The sequence below is a fragment of the Diabrotica virgifera genome, chromosome 10 (genome assembly GCF_917563875.1).
Source record: "Diabrotica virgifera virgifera chromosome 10, PGI_DIABVI_V3a".
In the NCBI taxonomy this organism is placed as follows: Eukaryota; Metazoa; Arthropoda; class Insecta; order Coleoptera; family Chrysomelidae; genus Diabrotica; species Diabrotica virgifera.
The window spans coordinates 1,335,075-1,356,091 of record NC_065452.1 but is presented as its reverse complement, the minus strand read 5'-3'; the positions used below and the strand labels follow the sequence as shown (position 1 = coordinate 1,356,091).

Here is a 21,017-nt window from a genome sequence, read left to right as displayed (position 1 = left end):
TCGGGAGAGTTTCTGGACACCCTGTATATAGAATATTAGGGTCACCCAATAACTTAAGTTCTACCAGGAGTGTAACAAAAAAAGGTTATTATGTAAACATTATTTATTTGCTCGTTTCTTTTTACCATGTAAAATACGAAGAATTGGTTTCATAATATCTGAAGTTATTTTTCAAATATTTTTAGGGACTTATTTTCTTCGGTTGGCTCTATAAAAAAACTCAAAGGAAACCTGTACTATTTCCTGAAATTAACCCTGAATATGTTCCAAATCCATATGTAAAGGACGAATGGGAGGTCTCCAGAGACCAAATTCTATTAAACAAAGAATTAGGTCAAGGCAGCTTCGGTATGGTTTGGGAAGGCTTGGCACGAGACATAAGAGGAAAGTCCGAAGTGAGATGTGCTGTCAAAACTGTAAATGTACATGCCACAGACAGGTAAGGAAAAAGTGATATTTTCAGAGAATTGTGTATTTGAAATTTATGTTATTTGTTCAAAAACATAGTTCTACCAATATACAAAAAAGGACAACATAATGAATGCGAGAATTATAGAGCAATATGCTTGTCATCGGTCGGTTTCAAGGTATATATCAGAATTATAGAAAAGCGCCTAAGATCAGTAATAGGGACAGAAATGGGAGACGAACAGGCTGCATTCAGATCAAACCTTCAAACAAACGATAACATAATATATTATAAGGAATATAATAAAGAAACAATGCCGGAAAGGGGATGAACTATTTCTTGTTCGTTGATCTGAAGGCGGCATTTGATACAATAAACAGAAATAATGTGGAAAATACTGGAAAATTATAATATGTATATGTATACCCAAAAAGATGATAAAAAGTCATGAAAGATATATATAGAAGTAGAAGGCCAAGTACAAATAAATGGGGAAAGATCGAGATACATTTAAATGGGATAAGGGAATTAAACAAGGAGAGGGACTAAGTCCTGTACTATTTTTAAAGACGGGTTGACATTACTATAGTTTATTTTTTAACCAGGAGGAGTAAACTAAAAAGACAGATTCACACCCAAGAAAATCACTAGAATAATAATCAAATACATCTTCTTTTTTTGTTGATCTAGTCGGCCCTCAACGGTAATCCATAAATATTATATTAAATTAACACGTCGCTAAAGAGTTCCAAAAACAACTGCTTTCTATACAAAAGCAGACTAACAATCTAAAAATTAAAGGAATAACACAGAAAACACAAACATCGCCGATATAACTTAATTAACCTATGAAATGTCACTAGTGTCAAAATTTGATAAATGTCATTAGTGTCAAAATTTTATAACAGTGGAGTAAACTTGCCTGCGGTTGGACCAATTACAAACAAGCAATACAGCGCGGTAAATTTGAATCACTCCTCTTGGTTAAAAAACAAACCATAGTGAATAACGAACGTGGCTCACGCTTACGTATTTTGCCCGTGCTATTGTTAGATATTTTATTATCTATTTTCAAACTCGAGCAGTACATTTGTATCTATGCATTGCATAAATAGCCCGATCAGGGAACGCAAAATTTTACGAAAACCTCCAAAAAAATAAAGAAAGGATAACAATTTGGGAATAGGTAGTTAAAATTGTCTATTATTATATAAGAAAAAGTTTACAATTCTACATTTACTATTACAAAAATTGGAAAATACGTGGTGAAAAAATATACGTTCAAAATAAGTCCGGAATTGGATAAAATGACTAATTCTAAGTAACTTTTGTTCTATAGAGTTTTTTTTACTAAGTCATTACTTTTCGAGTTATTTGCGAGTGAATGTGTTCATTTTTTACCAAAAAAAAAACTGTTTTTGGACGGTTTTTCGGAGATAACTCAAAAAGTAAGTATTTTAGCGAAAAAAATATTCTTAGTAAAAATATAGCTTATAAAAAACTGAACAAAATGGTGTAGGTTTCATTTGTATATTTGTAGATTTCATTTCATTGTAGTTTCAAAAATGCGTGAGGTCTGCAGAGCCAGTAGAAGCAGAGTTGCAGCTAATGAAATGTAGGTTCTTCTTCGTCAAATTCCAAATCGAATATTTCAATGTGAAATAACCAAAAAATGGAGCACTTTTGGGGGAAAATTCATTTTTCATTCAACTTTCATTCAAATTTCATTCAACTTTTTTAAAGTGTTTAAAAAAAGGTTTATTTTTGTTTTTTAAAAAAAACTTCTAACAGAAGTAAGTAAGTTATGCTCAAAATGTTGTTGGTCCCTTATATTTTTTGGTAAAAAAATGGCGAAAATCACCCCTTAATTAGCTTCTCAAATAAAATTAATCGTTACCGCTTTACAAGTTACTTTACTTATGTATTTTTTATATTATCTATAAGTTTCATTGGTTCAAAGTGTTCAGTTTTAAAAAAATTGCGTTTAAAATAAAACATTTAACTTAAAAACAATTAGGAATACCAAAAATCTCAAAGAGTAATAAAATGTACCTTTTGCTTTTCTGAATATTTTTGATTTTTTGTTTTCTTATTAGACAAAAATTGGTTATGCTATTGCTGTTCAAAATTTGCCTAAACTGGTGATTAGTTACTCGTTCAAGCCATTTTAACTACATCTTTTTCAGAACGAAGCACTTTGAACCGATGAAACTTATAGATCATATAAATAATACATGACAAAGTAACTTGTGAAGTGGTAATGTTAAAATTTATACAGAGAGGTTCTAAATTATGGAATAAATTCATTTTCTCTAAAATGGACGACTATAGAGAAAAATCCTGAAACAGGTCGATTTTTGTTTTTAAATTACAACTTTTTGGCGTATATTTCATACTAGTGATGTCATCCATCTCAGCGTGATGACGTAATCGATGTTTTTTTTAAATGAGAATAGGGGTCGTGTGGCACCTCATTTGAAAGGGCGTTCAATTCTCTATTCAGTAATACAAACATTAATATCATTATTTATACAGGGTGACCAAAAAATTAATTTTTGAAATAAATTAATTGACGAAAAAAGAAGAATGTATGCAATTTATTTAACTCAAAATACATTCTATCGCTGTCACAAAATAGAAAAAAATGTTTATTTGGCAAATAAACCTTGCTTTTCGCTTAAATTAAATGTTCAAACTGCCAAGTGGTAGGTGGGAGGTTGTTTGTGATTTAATTTAAGCGAAAAGAAGTGTTTATTTGTCAAATAAATATTTTTTTTTATTTGCTGACAGCACTATAATGAGTTAAATAAATTATGCGTTATTTTGAGTTAAATAAATTGCATACATTCTTCTTTTTGCGTCAATTAATTTAATTCAAAAAATATTTTTTGGTCACCCTGTATAAATAATATTATTGTTTATATTGCTGAATAGAGAATTGAAAAACCCTTTCAAATGAGGTGCCACACAACCCCTATTCCCATTTAAAAAAATCATCGATTACGTCATCACGCTCAGATGGATGACATCACTAGTATGAAATATATGTCAAAAAGTTGTAATTTAAAAACAAAAATCGACCTGTTTAAGGATTTTTCTGTATAGTCGTCCATTTTAGAGAAAATGAATTTATTCCATAATTTAGGACCTCTCTGTATGTGATGCTAATTAGAGGGTGATTTTCGCGATTTTTTTAGCAAAAAATAAAAGCGAACAACAATATTTTGAGTGTAATTCACTTAATTTTAATATTACAAGTTTTTTTTAAAAACGAAAATGAACCTTTTTTAAACACTTTAAAAAAGTTAAAATAAATTTTCCCCTAAAAGTGTTCCGTTTTTGGGTTATTTCACATTGAAATATTCGATTTGGAATTTGACGAAGAAGAACCTACTTTTCATTAGCTGCCACTCTGCTTCTACTGTGTCTACAGACCTCATGTATACACCATTTTTTTCAATTTTTATGGGCTATATTTTTGCTAAGAATATTTTTTTCGCTAAAATACTTACTTTTTGAGTTATCTCCGAAAAACCCTCCAAAAATATGTTTTATTTTGTTAAACATGAACATATTCACTCGCAAATAACTCGAAAAGTATTGACTTAGTGAAAAAACTCTATAGAAGAAAAGTGGTTTAGAACTAGTCATTTTATCCAATTCCGGTCTTATGTTGAATGTATTTTTGAAGATATTCTTCTTTAGCGGCGAATCGATTGAGGGTAAAATTTGATTGATCCGCGCGCATGCGCACACCGACAGTATGGTATTAGTTGTTATACGGGCTCTGATTGGGTGTTGAAATTTTGAAATGATCTGTCAATAATTGTTCAATATGGAGGTTATCGGTAAACAAAAATATTGTATAATATTAGTTTTTATTGATGTGTGGACAGAAATAAAATCAAATTTATAATTATAGTGACTTTTTAAATAGTTTTGAAAAGCCGCAGGTACGTAATTCTAAATGTTTCAGTTGGAAATACCTAATAGTTTCAATACCTATCTATTTGGAAAATGTAAACAACATAATGTAGTTACCTATTAGTAGGCAATGCTTTAATTTACATAATCTGATTACGAACAAACTTTCTACAAATTTCATCTCATATATCGTTTTCTTACTCTATATTTTGTTGTATTTTATTTCGACAAAAATCAAACTAATAATTTTATTAAATTCATATAAATTTATGGTGTAAACGTTTAGTTTGTGTATATTCCCACATGACGTATACGAGAGTTTGGTGCAGTTTGAAATGGCGTCAACTTTCGTACGGCGCGGTAGACGTGAAGTGGGTTCAAGCCCCAAGCAAGTTATTATTTTTTTATTTTTTTTTTATAGATTTTATGATTGTAAGTATATTATTATATAATTTTTGAAGATATTCTTCTGTTTTGAAAGTGGTAGATAAGGAAGTTTGAAAGTTTTAAATAAAATAAGTACAAATAACCTTTTAAGTATATTTACTTCGTTTAAATTATCTATTATATAATAGAAGAATATCTTATTACGTGCGTACAAAGTACACACACATTCTTTTTTTTTCATCTTCGAGAGGGGGGTATTTCCCTCAATTTTTGTAAAATGGAGGGGATGTAGAATTGTAAACTTTTTCTTATATAATAATAGACAATTTCAACTACCTATTCCCAAATTTTCATCCTTCCTTTATTTTTTTTGGGGTCAGATTGTTCTTTGATCAGGCTAAAATACAAATGTACTGCTCGAGTTTGAAAATAGATAATAAAATATCTAACAATAGCACGGGGGAAAATACGTAAGCGCAAGCCACGTTCGTTATTCACTAGTAATGTCAACCCGCCTTAATAGTCATGGATACCTTAATAAAAATAAAAAAGATCAAACAAGAAACCTTCAGTATATAGTAGGATACAAAAACTTAAATGCAGTAACGATCAACTACCTTCTATACACTGATGATATAGCTTTAATCACAGACACAGTAGAAAAAATTCAAAAACTAATAGACATTTAGCAAAAAGAGATACAGTACTTAAAAATGGAAATGAATCTCAATATAACAAAACTTAGATAATAAATGAAGATGAGAAAAAAGAAAGGAATACCAACATAATAGTAAAGGAACAAGTAATAGAACAAGTATTTACTTTTGAATATTTGGGAAATATAATGATGGAAAAACAGACATATCAATAAGTAATAAACTGGAGAGAAGAAGGCTACTTCCGTGTATAATTCATGAAATAATACAATTTTTGGGAAATCAGAAATAGATAACAAAACTAAACTCAGATTATATAACAGCATACGGGGCGGAATCTTGGATTGTGCAAAAGAAACATAATAAACGCGACCGAGATGAAATACATGAGAAGAATAGCTGGAGTTACGAAATTTGAAATATTTAGAAATGAAGATAAAAGGACCGCTGGAGCAAGAACCGATAATGAGAAAGATCCAAAATAAACAATTGAACTAGTTTGGCCACATAGAGCGAATGGAGCAAAATATACTAACAAAGAAGGTACATGAATCCAAAATGGGAAACAAAAGAAGAAAGGGAAGACCGAAGAAGACATTGTTGGACCAAATCCATAATATAGGTGAAAAGAGAGACATGACTATAAGAGACATGAAGAACCTTACCACCAATAGAAGTGCATGGAAGAAATGGATAAGAGGCGGAACCCTACATTCGACGCTCTGAAGCGCACTAAGGATTTTGAGAAAGAAGATGAAAAAATTTGTGTAAGCATGCAATTTACTATTTTTGGCGAAAATAAGCACCAATTTTACTTTAAAATGATTTTACTTGAAGTTTTTGCCGTTTCGATTTCCACTTCGGAAATCGTTATCAAAATACAAAAAACATTAATAAATTAACCAAATTTTGTTTTTGTTACTTTGGTAAAAAATAACTTAATTTTTTCTGACTCATATTGACAATTCAGACATATATTACAGACCAGGGCGCATCTGTAAAAATATTAATACATTTGGACATTGAGAAGTGACTCAAATTTTTTTTGCAGAAATTGCTTGAAAATAACTCAAATAATAATATTTGAGTTATCCTCCCTCTCAAAAAGGTCCGGAACATTGTTTAAATAATCAAAATGTCAAAAAATGAAGGAAAAAATCGATTTTTTTCTTCGTTTTTTGATTATAACTTTAAAAGTATTCATTTCCGAGAAAAGTTGTACTGACATAAAAGTTGCGTAATTAAATTTCCTACAATATAGAATTGGTTAAAAATTTAAAAAATAGTCACCCTTGTTGCAAAATAGCAATAATTGCGAAAAAACCATACAAAAACAAGTATTCGCATTTTACGTTTTTCAACCATTTATGCTACACTTAGGACCTTCATATTTCACCCAGAAAAACTTTATGATACAGTAAAACAATACTGTAAATTTCATTAAGATCGGTTCAATAGATTTTGCAAAATAAATTTTGCAATCCAGCTTTCGCAAAAAAATTCGTTTTTTCAAAATGTTACAGGACTGAAAATTAAATTAAATTAAATTAATATTTATTGACGGAAAACTCCATTTTACAATTAAAATTAAAAGTCAAAATTAAACATTTAACACAAGTTAACTTACATTACTTACAATTAAACTAAGCTTAAACTAAATAAAATCAAATTAAAATAATTCACGTGAAATAGTCCTTTTAAAAGCATTTAGTGTGACTCCCATAAAGTCTATATTTGGAAACTCATTTACACTAGAAACAATTCTATTTAAAGGCATATTTTCTGCATGACGTGTATTGCACGATTTAGCGGATAGCAAGGGACATCTTCTCAAATTCCTAGCTGGAACATAAAAATCTATTCGACCCAGAATACTAGGTGAAACAATAATACCATTTAACACCTTAAATACGAAATTAAGGTCAAAGTATCGCCTGCGATCCTCTAGACGGTGCAAATGAAACATCTGCATGACCTGACTGGAATTCAATTGCATTCCTCTAGTACCTAATCTATACCGCAGATATCTAACGAATTTATTTTGCATCGATTCAATTCGATATTTGTGATTCTCATAACTTGGACTCCAAATCACTGAACAATACTCTAGTAATGAACGAACATAACTCAAAAACAATCTCACAATTACAAACAAATTATTAAAATCATATGACATTCTGATGACTAACCCTAATGTCCGATTAGCACGCGCAATAATGGCATCATAATGGTCCACGAAACTTAGCTTACTATCCAGTAACACACCTAAATCCTTAATTACCTGAACCCTAGATAGATCCACATCTCCTCTCTTGTATTTAAAATCACTGACTGGTGGTCTTATTACGTGAAAAAATAATATATGAGCATTTCGAAGCATTCAACCTAAGATTATTTTCCTGACACCAATGTACTAAAGAATCCAAGTCTCTCTGCAAACCCTCACAATCAGATTCTGACCTAATGCATTTAAATATCTTTAAGTCGTCTGCAAATATGTATCAGATATTCAGATTTAAAGTTCCTACCAATATCATTTACCAACAGAAAAAGCTTAGGACCCAAATGGGAACCCTGCGGAACCCCTGACACGGCTTCAAAACCATTAGAAACACATCCTGCTGATCTTACTTGCAATGTTCTTCCTTGCAAATACGAAGTAAACCAAGCTAATAAAGAACCAGTGATACCAAAGTTTCTCAGCTTTGTAATTAAGACAGTATGATCTAGTAGATCAAAGGCCGTACTGAAATCGGTGTATATAGAGTGCACCTCGTAACCCTCTTCCATTGCTGTACCTATACTAACGATATACAAAAAGAGGTTAGTGAGAGTAGAACGTCCGCCTACAAATTCATGTTGGTTGTTCGTAATAATGTTCCTAAAACAATTATCCAAACTTGGCAAAACCATTTTTTCAAATACTTTAGATAAGGCTGACTGAATACAAACTGGCCGATAATTTTTGATATCACTATGATCTCCTGCCTTGAAAATAGGACACACAAAGGAATGTTTCCATCTGTTCGGGAAAATTCCCGTCTGGAGAGATTTATTAAGAACATATACTAATGGTTCACACAAGGACACTGCACTTTCTCTTAGGAACAAATTCGGTATCAAATCAGGGCCAGTCCCTTTATTGACATTTAATGACAACAACACATTCAGTAAATTGTCAAAAGTGACTTCGAGGTTACTAATTTCCACCTCCAGCTGTTGTGAGAAAATTTCATTACTCTCCAGGTTATCCAGAGATTTACCATTAAAAGTGCTGTATACAGTACCAAAATGTTTCGCAAACAACTCTGTTATTTTTTGTTTGTCATTCTCACTTTCCTCACCTAGAAACATAGAGCCAGGGAGAGCACCATGTCCGTTGGTTTTATTTTTGATGAACTTCCAAAATTCACCAGCGTTCTCATTCATTCTCACTTCCATCTTTGAAACGTAAGCATTGTAAGACTGCCTAATGAGTGATGAGCATTCATCTCTCAATTTTTTAAATTCAATATAGTGGTGATACTTATTTGTAGTTTTATATTTTTTATGCGCAATCTTTTTGGCAATGACTTTACTCTTAAGTTCAGATGAGAACCAAACAGGAAAATTCGATCTTTTTACAAATATCTTTGGTACAAAAAGTTCAATTGCGTTCCAAATAATGGAATAAAAAGCATCTAAAATGTCATTTGATCTGAAGCAAATACTTATTCAAGGCACCATAATCCGCCTTGTGAAAGTAACAAATATTAGTTTCCAAACTGATATATTGATTATCAAATAATATTAATGCTTCAAGTGAGGGATGATACCTGTCACACGTCATTAAAGCTTCCCCTTTTTTTAGATTTAAATAAGTATCAGAGAAACACAGATCAAGAATTGAGTCATACTGGTTTTTAAAATAATTATATTTAAAATAATTATAATTATATTATATTATTAAAAATAAAACAGATAGCGTTACAGGACTGAAAATAAAGCAGATAGCAAGTTGAATTTTTTTTTCTTATAGAACTGTACTGTACCTTTCATTTACAATTCGCAAAATTAAAATCGATTAACTACCACGGCGTCAGGAATTTTTTTAAATAAACATTAATTATTGGTGCTACGCGCAGGACAGCGGATAGTTTGCTCTGATTGGGCATTCCAATGACCTTTGGTAATGATTGATACATTTTAATTTTTATTACATTTCGATATAAATAAATAAATTTGTTTATTGCAAAATAAAAACACATACTCTATCCTTTGAAATAACACTTTTTTTAGCAAAAACTTTCTTTGTTCATATATTTTTACTTACGAGTATAAAAGTTTATTATTTGTAACATATGCAATTGTTTAAACAATATTTCACAAACAATAATAAAATTAGTTTGATTTTTGTGGAATTAAAATATTAAAATACAGCAAAATATAGAGTAAGAAAATAATATATTAGATAAAGATCGGAAGAAATTTTAGTGGAAATCAACTTGTGTGAATCGAACACCTCTGTCCTGCGCGTAGCACCAAAAATTAATGTTTATTTAAAAAATTTCCTGACGCCGTGGTAATTAATCGTTTTTAATTTTGCAAATTGTAAATGAAAGGTACAGTACACTTCTATAAACAAAAAAAATTCAACTTGCTATCTGCTTTATTTTCAGTCCTGCAACATTTTAAAAAAATGAATTTTTTTTTGCGAAAGCTGGATTGCAAAATTTATTTTGCAAAATCTATTACACCAATCTTAATGAAATTTACAGTGTTGTTTTACTATATCATAAAGTTTTTCTGGGTAAAATATGAAGGTCCTAAGTGTAGCATAAATGGTTGAAAAACGTGAAATGCGAATACTTATTTTTGTATGCCTTTTTTCGCAATTATTCCTATTTTGCAACAAGGGTGACTATTTTTTAAATTTTTAACCAATTCTATATTGTCGGAAATTTAATTACGCAACTTTTATGTCAGTACAACTTTTCTCAGAAATGAACAGTTTTAAAATTATAATCAAAAAACCAATAAAAAAAAATGTGTGTGTACTTTGTACGGACGTAAGAAGTTATTCTTCTATTATATAATTTCAACGAAGTAAATATACTTAACAGGTTATTTGTATTTTATTTAAATATTAAACTAACTTTCTTATATACCACTTTCAAAAAATTTTTATTAAAACAACCAAAAATTAAAATATATGAATCGCCCAGGATTGGAACCCGCGACCGGTGCGACCTTCCAATCACTGACCCAATGCTCTACCAACTACGCCACCGAGCTTCTTTAAATGACACGTAAGTTTCGGATATAATTACACAACACGGTGACAAATAGACATATAAAAATGTTATACCTACATAATATTTTATTATCTTACTACAGAGAAAGACAAATCCAAAAATTATAATAAATAATACATTTACTAAAAACACTACTATATTCTTTTAATGACTTATTTGCGCTGATACAGATACATACATACCTATCTTGAAAGATTAGCAACGAACTATTACTGTCTGTGTGCGCATGCGCGCAGATTTATGAAATTTTACTCTCAATCGCATCGCGCCTAAAGAAGAATAACTTCAAAAATCGAATTTTTCTTTCATATTTTGACATTTTGATTATTTAAACCAGGGGTCTCCAAACTACGGCCCGAGGGCCACATCCGGCCCGCAGACAGATTTTGTCCGGCCCGCGGAGACATACTTGAAAACTCCTTAATATTTTTTATAGCAAATAAAATGTTTGTGATAAGTTGGATAAAGAAACACAGAATGGTAATGAGTAAAGACATGTATAATTTATGCAGTAAATTTAACTTCAGCATATAATAACTAACAAATTATTGAAATGAATCCAACTAACATTTTATACATTGTAAGTAATGAACAACACATACCTTATAACAAACATGACATATGAAATGCTAATGAGATGTATGTAATTGAGATTTTCCACCGACAATAGTTTGTAGTTGTGGACTAATTTTACTTGTACCAATTATTAAAAGAGATTTAAGATGCTCGTCAGTTAATTTAGATCTGTATACATTTTTTGTGTACTTCATTTTGGAGAAGGTTTTCTCACACAAATAAGTAGTACCAAAAACGGAAAACAGCCCACGAGCAAATTTATGCAAATTATCAAATTGTGTCAGTGGAAGACTCTTATAAAATTCCAACAAAGATGAGTTTTCATATTTGTTCTTAATTATATCACTGCACTGAAGATCAATCATTTCCATTTGAAGTTCCGGGGCTAGGGTTTCAATGTCAGCATCAAAAGGATTCTGAAAAATCTGATGAATGATACAATGTAAGACTAATGGTTTTGAGCCGCCGTCATTTTCTACAGCCTTTGACACAAGAGCGACCACTCCTTTATCTTTCCCACTCATGTTTTTGCCTCCATCAGTTGTAATACATTTCAAGTTTTTCCATCGAAGGTTCTTTTTATTAATGGCCATTTCAACTCCTTTAAAAATATCGATACCAGTAGTTGTGCCATGAATACTATACATATCAAGAAGTTCTTCGTGCACTTCATAGCTTTTATCTACTCCTCTAATATAAATCAACACCTGAGCAGTATCTGACACATCCGTTGACTCATCCAAGGCCAAAGAAAACCACTCAACATGTCCATTTTTGTCGAACAGTTGAGAGGATATATTTTCAGCGATGTTTTGTACCCTTCGAGCCACAGTGTTTGCTGACATACTGACAGTTTTTAATAAATTTACTTTTTCAGGGCACATTTCTTCGACTACTGCAATTATGCATTCCTTGATCATTTCTCCATCGGTGAATGGTTTTCCACGTTTTGCAATTTCAAGAGCCACACGAAAGCTGGCACGAGTTGCCGCCTCTTGTTCAGTTTTGACTTTTGTAAATAAAGATTGCTGCGATTTCAATCCGCACTTCAAAGCTTCGAATTTTTCTGTCCGCACAATTCCTGTATATTTTGAGTAATTTTGAGAATGTTTTGTTTCATAATGACGTTTCATGTTATATTCTTTGAGAACGGCTATGCTTTCATTGCAAATCAAACATAGCGCCTTGTTACTGGACTCAATTACGAAATACTGAATGTTCCACTGATCTTTGAATTTTCTGCATTCACTATCATTTTTTCGCTTCTTTTCCATTCTACTAAATCACACACAAAAGCAACAATTCAAATCAAATCAAAATACTGTTACACGCACAAACTTGTTTTAAGGAGGTACGCCCTATTTTATTTCACAACAGTTTCATAGGAACTGACTTGTAGTTACGCCACTATTGTCATCGCCAGCTAACTTGGCGGAGCGCACAAACCCAAAATTGCTTACTGGCTTAGGTGGGGTCTTTAGTCTCCTCCCAGTTATCAGGGGCGTAACACTTAAGTGATTTGCGGCTATTATTTTTCAGACTTCTTATTATTTCGGATAGTTAAGTGTGTTTGTGACAATTTCTAACGATGGCGTTGAAAAATAGTAGAAAGAATAATTATGTTATTAGTGGACAATCTCGGGAGAGATTGGAGATTTCCACTGGTGGAAATATTTTGTTTGTTTATGTCTACCTTGTATTAAATTAAAATATATCAAAAATAGGTGAATATTTGACATACTTAATAATGTTGACAGCTTACCACACTTACAAAAAATTAAATTATTCGTTATTTTACGGGAAAAAATTAAATACAGGAAAATTAATAATATGCAGTGTTGCCATCTTGGCCCTCGGAACTTACAGGAGTAATCAGTATGGCCCTAAGGCTGGAAAGTTTGGAGACCCCTGATTTAAACAATGTTCCGGACCATTTTGAGTGGGAGGATAAATCAAATATTATTATTTGAGTTATTTTCAAGCAATTTCTGCAAAACAATTTGAGTCACCTCTCAACGTCCATCTCAAAACAGATGCGCCCTGGACTATTATACATTTTAAAGCAGATGACTTTAAAATGATATTGCCTATATTTATGAATTGCTTTCCTGGGACGACTTTATCGGAAGATAGTTCATTCGATTAGACGAAATCAACTTTTAACTTAAGAATATCCGTCAGAAAAATCATAGAATGTGGTTTGTCTTTAAAAAGACAACCAAATGCAATTTTGACAGTAAAATTCATGAGGACAATCATGAGCCCAAGAAAACCCAAAAAAAAACCTCATGATACTATCCTGAGTATATAACAAGAGATATGGTAAGTATTTGGTCTTACATTTAGTTTATTCTCAAAATTAACACTTGCGTTGCAAGTTCCTCGACAAAATGCAGATGATCTGGTGTCCCATATTAAAAAAAGAAATCAATGGAAAGAAAATATCACTATTAGTAAACCAATAATATATCAAGGATACATCATTTGTGTTTTAAAATAACATACATATAAAATCAGAGTTTGGTTGTAATTTTGAGAGTAAACTAATTGTAAGACCAATGTCAGGATAGTATCACGAGGCTTTTTTCCTCATGGTATACTACATACTATAGGATCATTAACAGGAGAATTTTACTATATCCTTGCATGTGGTTGCCTTTTTAAAGTTGATTTTATGTAATCTTCCAATACAAGTCGTCCCAGGAACGCAAATCATAAATATTGGCAATATCATTTTAAAGTTGTTTACTTTAAAATGTATAATATAATATGTCTGAATTGTCAATGTGAATAAGTCAGATAAAATTAAATTATTAGAAGAATTTTTTACAAAGTAACAAAAACAAGATTTATTTGATTTATTAATGTTTTGTACTTCGAAAGCGATTTTGGATGTGGAAATCTAGACGTCAAAATAAACTTAGTTTTAAAGTAAAATTGTGGCTTATTCCCACCAAAAATTGTAAATTGCTATAAGATGCCACAAGAAAATAGTTTCAGAACAATATTGTGTAAAAAATGTTTTCACTAAAGTGTGCGATAAATGAAACACAAATAATTGTGTGTGTTTGATTGCTGCATATATTAAAATTTTGAATATATTAAATGTTTGAATTACTTTGAACTACTGCCTCTTTGGCTGTTAGTTTTTACTTCTGAGTAATATCTGTTTGTTAAGTTTTTTTATTTATTCTATTAAAATCTTATTTTTTTTAGGGAACGTTTAGAATTCCTTAATGAGGCATCTGTAATGAAAGCTTTTGATACAACTCATGTAGTTAGGTTACTGGGGGTTGTATCTGAAGGCCAACCTACTTTAGTCATTATGGAATTAATGGCTAATGGTGATCTAAAGTCCTATCTTCGATCCCACAGACCAGACATGGAAAATTACAACTCAGCTTTAATAAAACATCCACCATCCTTGAAACAGATTTTACAGATGGCTATAGAAATTGCTGATGGAATGGCTTATCTTTCAGCCAAAAAGTTTGTTCATAGGGACTTGGCAGCTAGAAACTGTATGGTTTCTGAAGATCTGGTCGTAAAAATAGGAGATTTTGGAATGACCAGAGATATATATGAGACTGATTACTATCGAAAAGGGACCAAAGGATTGCTACCAGTTAGATGGATGGCACCTGAAAGTCTTAAGGATGGTGTATTCACAAGTTACAGTGATGTTTGGAGTTACGGTGTTGTGTTATGGGAAATGGCTACGTTAGCATCACAGCCCTACCAAGGTCTTGCCAATGATCAAGTGTTACGTTATGTCATCGATGGAGGCGTAATGGAAAGGCCTGAAAATTGTCCAGACAAATTATATACCCTAATGAGGTATTGCTGGCAGCATAAACCATCCTCGAGACCTACTTTCTTGAAACTCTGTCAGCTTTTATTGGAAGACTCTTCTCCTGTATTCTCAGAGGTGTCTTTCTACCATAGCCCTGCTGGAGTTGAAGCCAGAGCATCCAGACATACACCATCACCTAGTCAGGATGATCAGACAACTCCCTTGAGACACGTAGCTGAGCGACTGAAAGGATATCTGCCTTCGAATTCTAATGATTCTGATGAACTTGATATAAATACACATCATCAGTTTCCAAGCATTTCGGAAAGTGAAGGAATCATGACTACTGCCAATGGTTACGTGAGTGGATGTCCCACAAATGGTGCAGCAACGACTCAATGCTAACCACATATCACTATTAAGGATCCACTGACACCTGCTAAACAGAATCCAATTTAATTCTTTTCACTGGGAAGATCGGCCACTCTTTAAATAACTAAACTAATAAAATTTATTTTATATATAGGTTTGTTCCAACTAGCGGTCAAATTATACAGAGTGTTGTTTCAAGGTCACAATAAATTTATTATTATACTCAGTACATCTGGATCCGCCTCAGTGACCTCTATTCACCATTCAAGTATTTCCGTTTCCTATTGAAACACCCTGTATATATAACTAGTAATAGTATATGAATCACCCTGTATATTTATAATTTTGTTCAAAGGACGTACAAATACGTTCAAAAATTGACATATTCTTGCGTTTATTATAATTTTTCTAAAATATGGCCACAAATAATTATATTTCCATACTACATAATATGTATATAAATATATAATAGGACTTATATGAAATTACTTTTTTAGTAATTTTAAAATTATTGTCATTTTTTTTAAATAAACATATTAAATTATTAATTTATTTGAATGGGTCTGTTGGACAAATTAAAATGATTATCAATATTTAAATAAATGTAATATTATTTGATTATTTCACAATTTTATCCTGTATTATTCGCACAGACCATAAATGTTGTTTGATGTCAGTTTATTAAGGAGCTGTTAAAAATTTAAAATTGTACGGGATGTCCCATAGGAAAAATGGTACAGGTAGCGCTAAACTCACGTGAATTACCCTGTACTCTGTATATTTCTACTTTTTGTTGAAGGACGTACAATTAAATTATAAAACTAATATGTCGGGACGTTTATTAAAATTTTCTAACAATGGCCAATACTATCAAAGAGTTTTCCATACTAGTTCAGGTGTAAATAAGGAATAATAAAAAATTAAATTAAAAATTAAACATTAAAACATTTGTAATTTTGAAGACTTTTTGCTAATAGCTTCCACTGTTTTACGCCATTCTTAAAAAAATTTATAAAAAAATAAGTAAAATCTGATTTAAAATAAAATCAGTGATTAAGTTTAGTCCTTACTTGTTTTTTTTGTGTAATTTTATTACTTTTGACTAGATTATTAACTTCTTTAAATAATTTACATCCTTTATCAGTTTAGTTATTTAAATATAGTTATTATCCTTCCCATAAAAAAATTGATTATGCGGAGTTATAAACGTCAACCCATGTAAAAGATTCTAATGTGACAATAAAAGACAGAAGTATATCAGACTTGAGATTATTGCGAATTATATATATATATATATTGTATATATATATATATATATATATATATATATATATATATATATATATATATATATATATATATATATATATATGTTCGGAAAGGTTTCCGCGGTTAATACAATGAAACTTAAAGCTAAAATCAATATCAACAAAAGAATTAATATTAAAATTAAACTCACCAGGCTTCCGGGTTGAACCGCGTCGTTGGTTTCTAGGCCGAGCTTTCGACGTCCTCTCTGACGTCATCTTCAGGGCTTCCGGGGTCTCAGTCTCCTGAGGCTCCAGACACTACACTCACTACTCACTACTTCACTACTCACTGCAATACTGTTGTTGCTGACGCTGGGGCGGTCATTTATACCGTGGACTGGTGTGACTGACGTGGCTGTCGATGACGTGGCGGAGTGGGAATTAGCGCGAAGACGATTTGGAGAGGCGCGAAGATTTTTGACGGCGGGAATTGTATTTGTAGATGGAGCGGACGATGTTTTCTTTAGGAGGGGTCTCCAAGTCGAAGGTAAACGGATGCCGTCATCTCTTTTATTGAGACAATTTGGCCGTTTTTCGATTTCTATGGCTTCTCGGATAATTCTTTGTTTATAGAAGCGGATGGGGGCTATGGTTCTGGAGTGTTCAAAGTCAATTTTGTGACCTGTATGAAGATGGTGTTGGCCTAGGGCTGAAACTGAATCGGAATTGCGAACAGATATCTGTTCGCAGATCTGTGTTCGCAGATCTGTTGCGAACAGATCTGTTCGCAATTCCGATTCAGTTTCAGCCCTAGGCCAACACCATCTTCATACAGGTCACAAAATTGACTTTGAACACTCCAGAACCATAGCCCCCATCCGCTTCTATAAACAAAGAATTATCCGAGAAGCCATAGAAATCGAAAAACGGCCAAATTGTCTCAATAAAAGAGATGACGGCATCCGTTTACCTTCGACTTGGAGACCCCTCCTAAAGAAAACATCGTCCGCTCCATCTACAAATACAATTCCCGCCGTCAAAAATCTTCGCGCCTCTCCAAATTGTCTTCGCGCTAATTCCCACTCCGCCACGTCATCGACAGCCACGTCAGTCACACCAGTCCACGGTATAAATGACCGCCCCAGCGTCAGCAACAACAGTATTGCAGTGAGTAGTGAAGTAGTGAGTAGTGAGTGTAGTGTCTGGAGCCTCAGGAGACTGAGACCCCGGAAGCCCTGAAGATGACGTCAGAGAGGACGTCGAAAGCTCGGCCTAGAAACCAACGACGCGGTTCAACCCGGAAGCCTGGTGAGTTTAATTTTAATATTAATTCTTTTGTTGATATTGATTTTAGCTTTAAGTTTCATATATATATATATATATATATATATATATATATATATATATATATATATATATATATATACAGGGTGAGTCACCACTAACGGGACGGAAGATTACAGCGAAATGGTAAAAGATTTGTAAAATTTTTTAAATTAATAGTTTGTAAGTTGATAAAAGTTACATTTTAAAATTATTTTGAAATATACAGGGTGTCCAAATAAATGGCGACGTATCAAAGTTATATTTTTTCTTATGGAACACCCTGTATTTTATTGCATTTTTTAATTGTCCTCAAAAAATAAGGTACAGTTTTATAAGGTTTCCCTATACCTACGTACAGAGCGTTCTGAGTTACGTTGACTTTTCTTAAAATTTAAAGTTTTAAAAGAAGGCTTATTCTCAAGTTATTTAAGAAATTATAAAAAAATTACTTTTACATTCACAGAGTGTTCAAAATTTACAGTTTTATTATTGGAGTATTCAATATGTCATATTATGCTTATTTTAAATCGAACACCATGTATATTAATAAATAATTATACTAAACAGATATATCTCTTTCGAATGGTGTATGGATGTCCTATACCGAGGTCTCATAGTTTTTGCGTAATTTGCAATTATTTAAATTCTTAATCTGTAAATCGATTTTAAAACAAAAGATGTAGTTAATTAATACATTGCCATTTTATGACAGTACGGTCTGGTAATTATCAAAAATATAAACATCCGTGTATGATACATTCAAATTTAATTATTCCTAAAAATGAACAATCACGTTATCTACGAAAGCCACCTAGGTCACCAGGATTGACAAAGATGGATTTTTTAAATGGGGTTATATTTAAAATATCGTAATGCTACACTTCCTACTACTCCAGATGATATGAAATTAAGAATTTCGAAAGCTTTTGCGTCTATAACACCACCTATGTTAAATAATGTAAGCAAATCATTTGAAAGTAAAATCGCTTGTATTGCACAAGAAAGCAAACATTTTCAACATCTATTACATAACTGATAATTTTTACTTATCGTAAGTTGTGGTTCATTTTGTATTATTTGTGTATTTGTTTTAATAAAATTCTTTGTTTCGTTACGTATTTAATTATTTTCAATAACAAAAAAATTATTTTTTTTTACAAATCGGCAACTAAAAGTATACATTTTTATTGACAACTACACTTGTTTATACCAACTATGCCAAGATGATGGGTTTAAAAATCGAGAGTGACTCTAAAATAAATATTTTTAAAATCGATTTACCGTTTTTAAGAAAATTGTAAATTACGCAAAAACTATGACTCCTAGTTATTGAACATCCATATACCATTCGAAAGACGAACGTGTGTTTAGTATAATAATTTATTAATATACGGTGTTCTATTTAAAATAAGCATCATATGACACATTGAATAATCCAATAATGAAACTGTAAATTTTGAACACCCTGTAAATAAATGGGAAATAATCAATCATGGAATACATTCAGCCAATATCCAACTATTTAGATGTAGAAGTAATTTTTTTATACTTTCTTAAATTACTTGAGAATAAGCCTTTTTTAAAACTTTACATTTTAAGAAAAGTCAACATAACTCGGAACACTCTGTACATAGGTATATGGAAGCCTTATGAAACTATACCTTATTTTTTGCGGAAAATTAAAAATGCCATAAAATATAGGGTGTTCCATAAGAAAAAATATAACTTTGATACGCTATCATTTATTGGGACACCTTGTATATTTCAATATAATTTTAAAATGTAACTTTGATCAACTTACAAACTGCTGATTTAAATTTTTTTTCAAATCTCTTACCATTTCGCTATAATCTTCCGTCCCGTTAGTGGTGACTCACCCTGTATATATATATAATAATAATCATTATATATATAATATATATATATATATATATATATATATATATAATATATATATTATATTATATATATAATATATATATATATATATATATATATATATATATATATATATATATATATATATATATATATATATATATATATATATATATATATATATATATATATATATATCCAAGTCTTGATCACAGTTGAACAATTGAATACACAAAGGAAAGGATCAATGGGAAAGCAGCTGAATAATGGTGCCAAGAGTACTCTTTTTTTTCAAATATCAAATATTTCTTATTTGATACCATCATCAGTGATAGCTAAAAGATTGTTTTGGTGAGCTACATTACAAAATGTAAATTGAAAATTTTGACTTACAAAATTGAGAATGTGGCTATGTTGTTAAAAAATATGTAGAAAAGCCTCCAGAGGGGAAACATGTTGTGATTTAAAAATTATTGTCAGTAAAACATAAAAAACATCTGAACAACAAAAAACTGTAACAATACACATTTGAATAAATTAATTAAAACCAATAAAATTTTTTGAATATTAAAATCTAAACATTGGAAAACAGACATTAAGTAGGTACAACTTGTACTTTTTTGTACATGAAAAAATTGAAATTCAACTAATCTGGCGGTAATATATTTCACGTTCCATGGTATAAAACAAGTGATAGCCGACAACGACAAACTTCAAGTCAAGTAAATATAACATTCCAAGTTTTGTATTTTATTTACCCTAACCTAACCCTACTTCTCACTGTAAATATAGATAAATTTCACATGTGGATATTTGAAAATATGAAATATAACATGAAATGGAACAAAACAACAAAACCAATAATAGCTTTCAGCAGTTTATTCATCAGAAAATGCAGTGTTATAATGTAGTTTTTTTGCATAGAACTCTTTATCTACGTGAAGCAAATGTGAGTAAATTTCACTTAAGTGGCTGATGTCTGATATTTTGTTGATAGTCTCCTCAGTCTCAGAAATAAAAGCCATCTCAAGAAACAACCTTTTAAAATAATTGTTTTCCACTGCTAGAACTTTGGATTCTGTGTAGTTCATTATATGATTGTTTTGATGGACATGCATGGACAAACTGCATCTGTCTGGGTATCTTTTAGAA

General features: G+C 31.2%; 1 protein-coding gene across 1 annotated transcript in view; it reads left to right on the top strand.

The window, feature by feature from the left end:
- Positions 1–16,709, top strand: part of LOC114341705 (insulin-like receptor) — a 523,292-nt gene extending 506,583 nt beyond the window's left edge. The window contains exons 16-17 of the mRNA XM_050641373.1: positions 186–439; positions 14,463–16,709. Coding sequence (XP_050497330.1) covers positions 186–439; positions 14,463–15,444 — 1,236 coding nt within the window. The 3' untranslated portion in view covers positions 15,445–16,709. The remainder of the gene's footprint in view (positions 1–185; positions 440–14,462) is intronic.
- Positions 16,710–21,017: the final 4,308 nt, after the last annotated feature.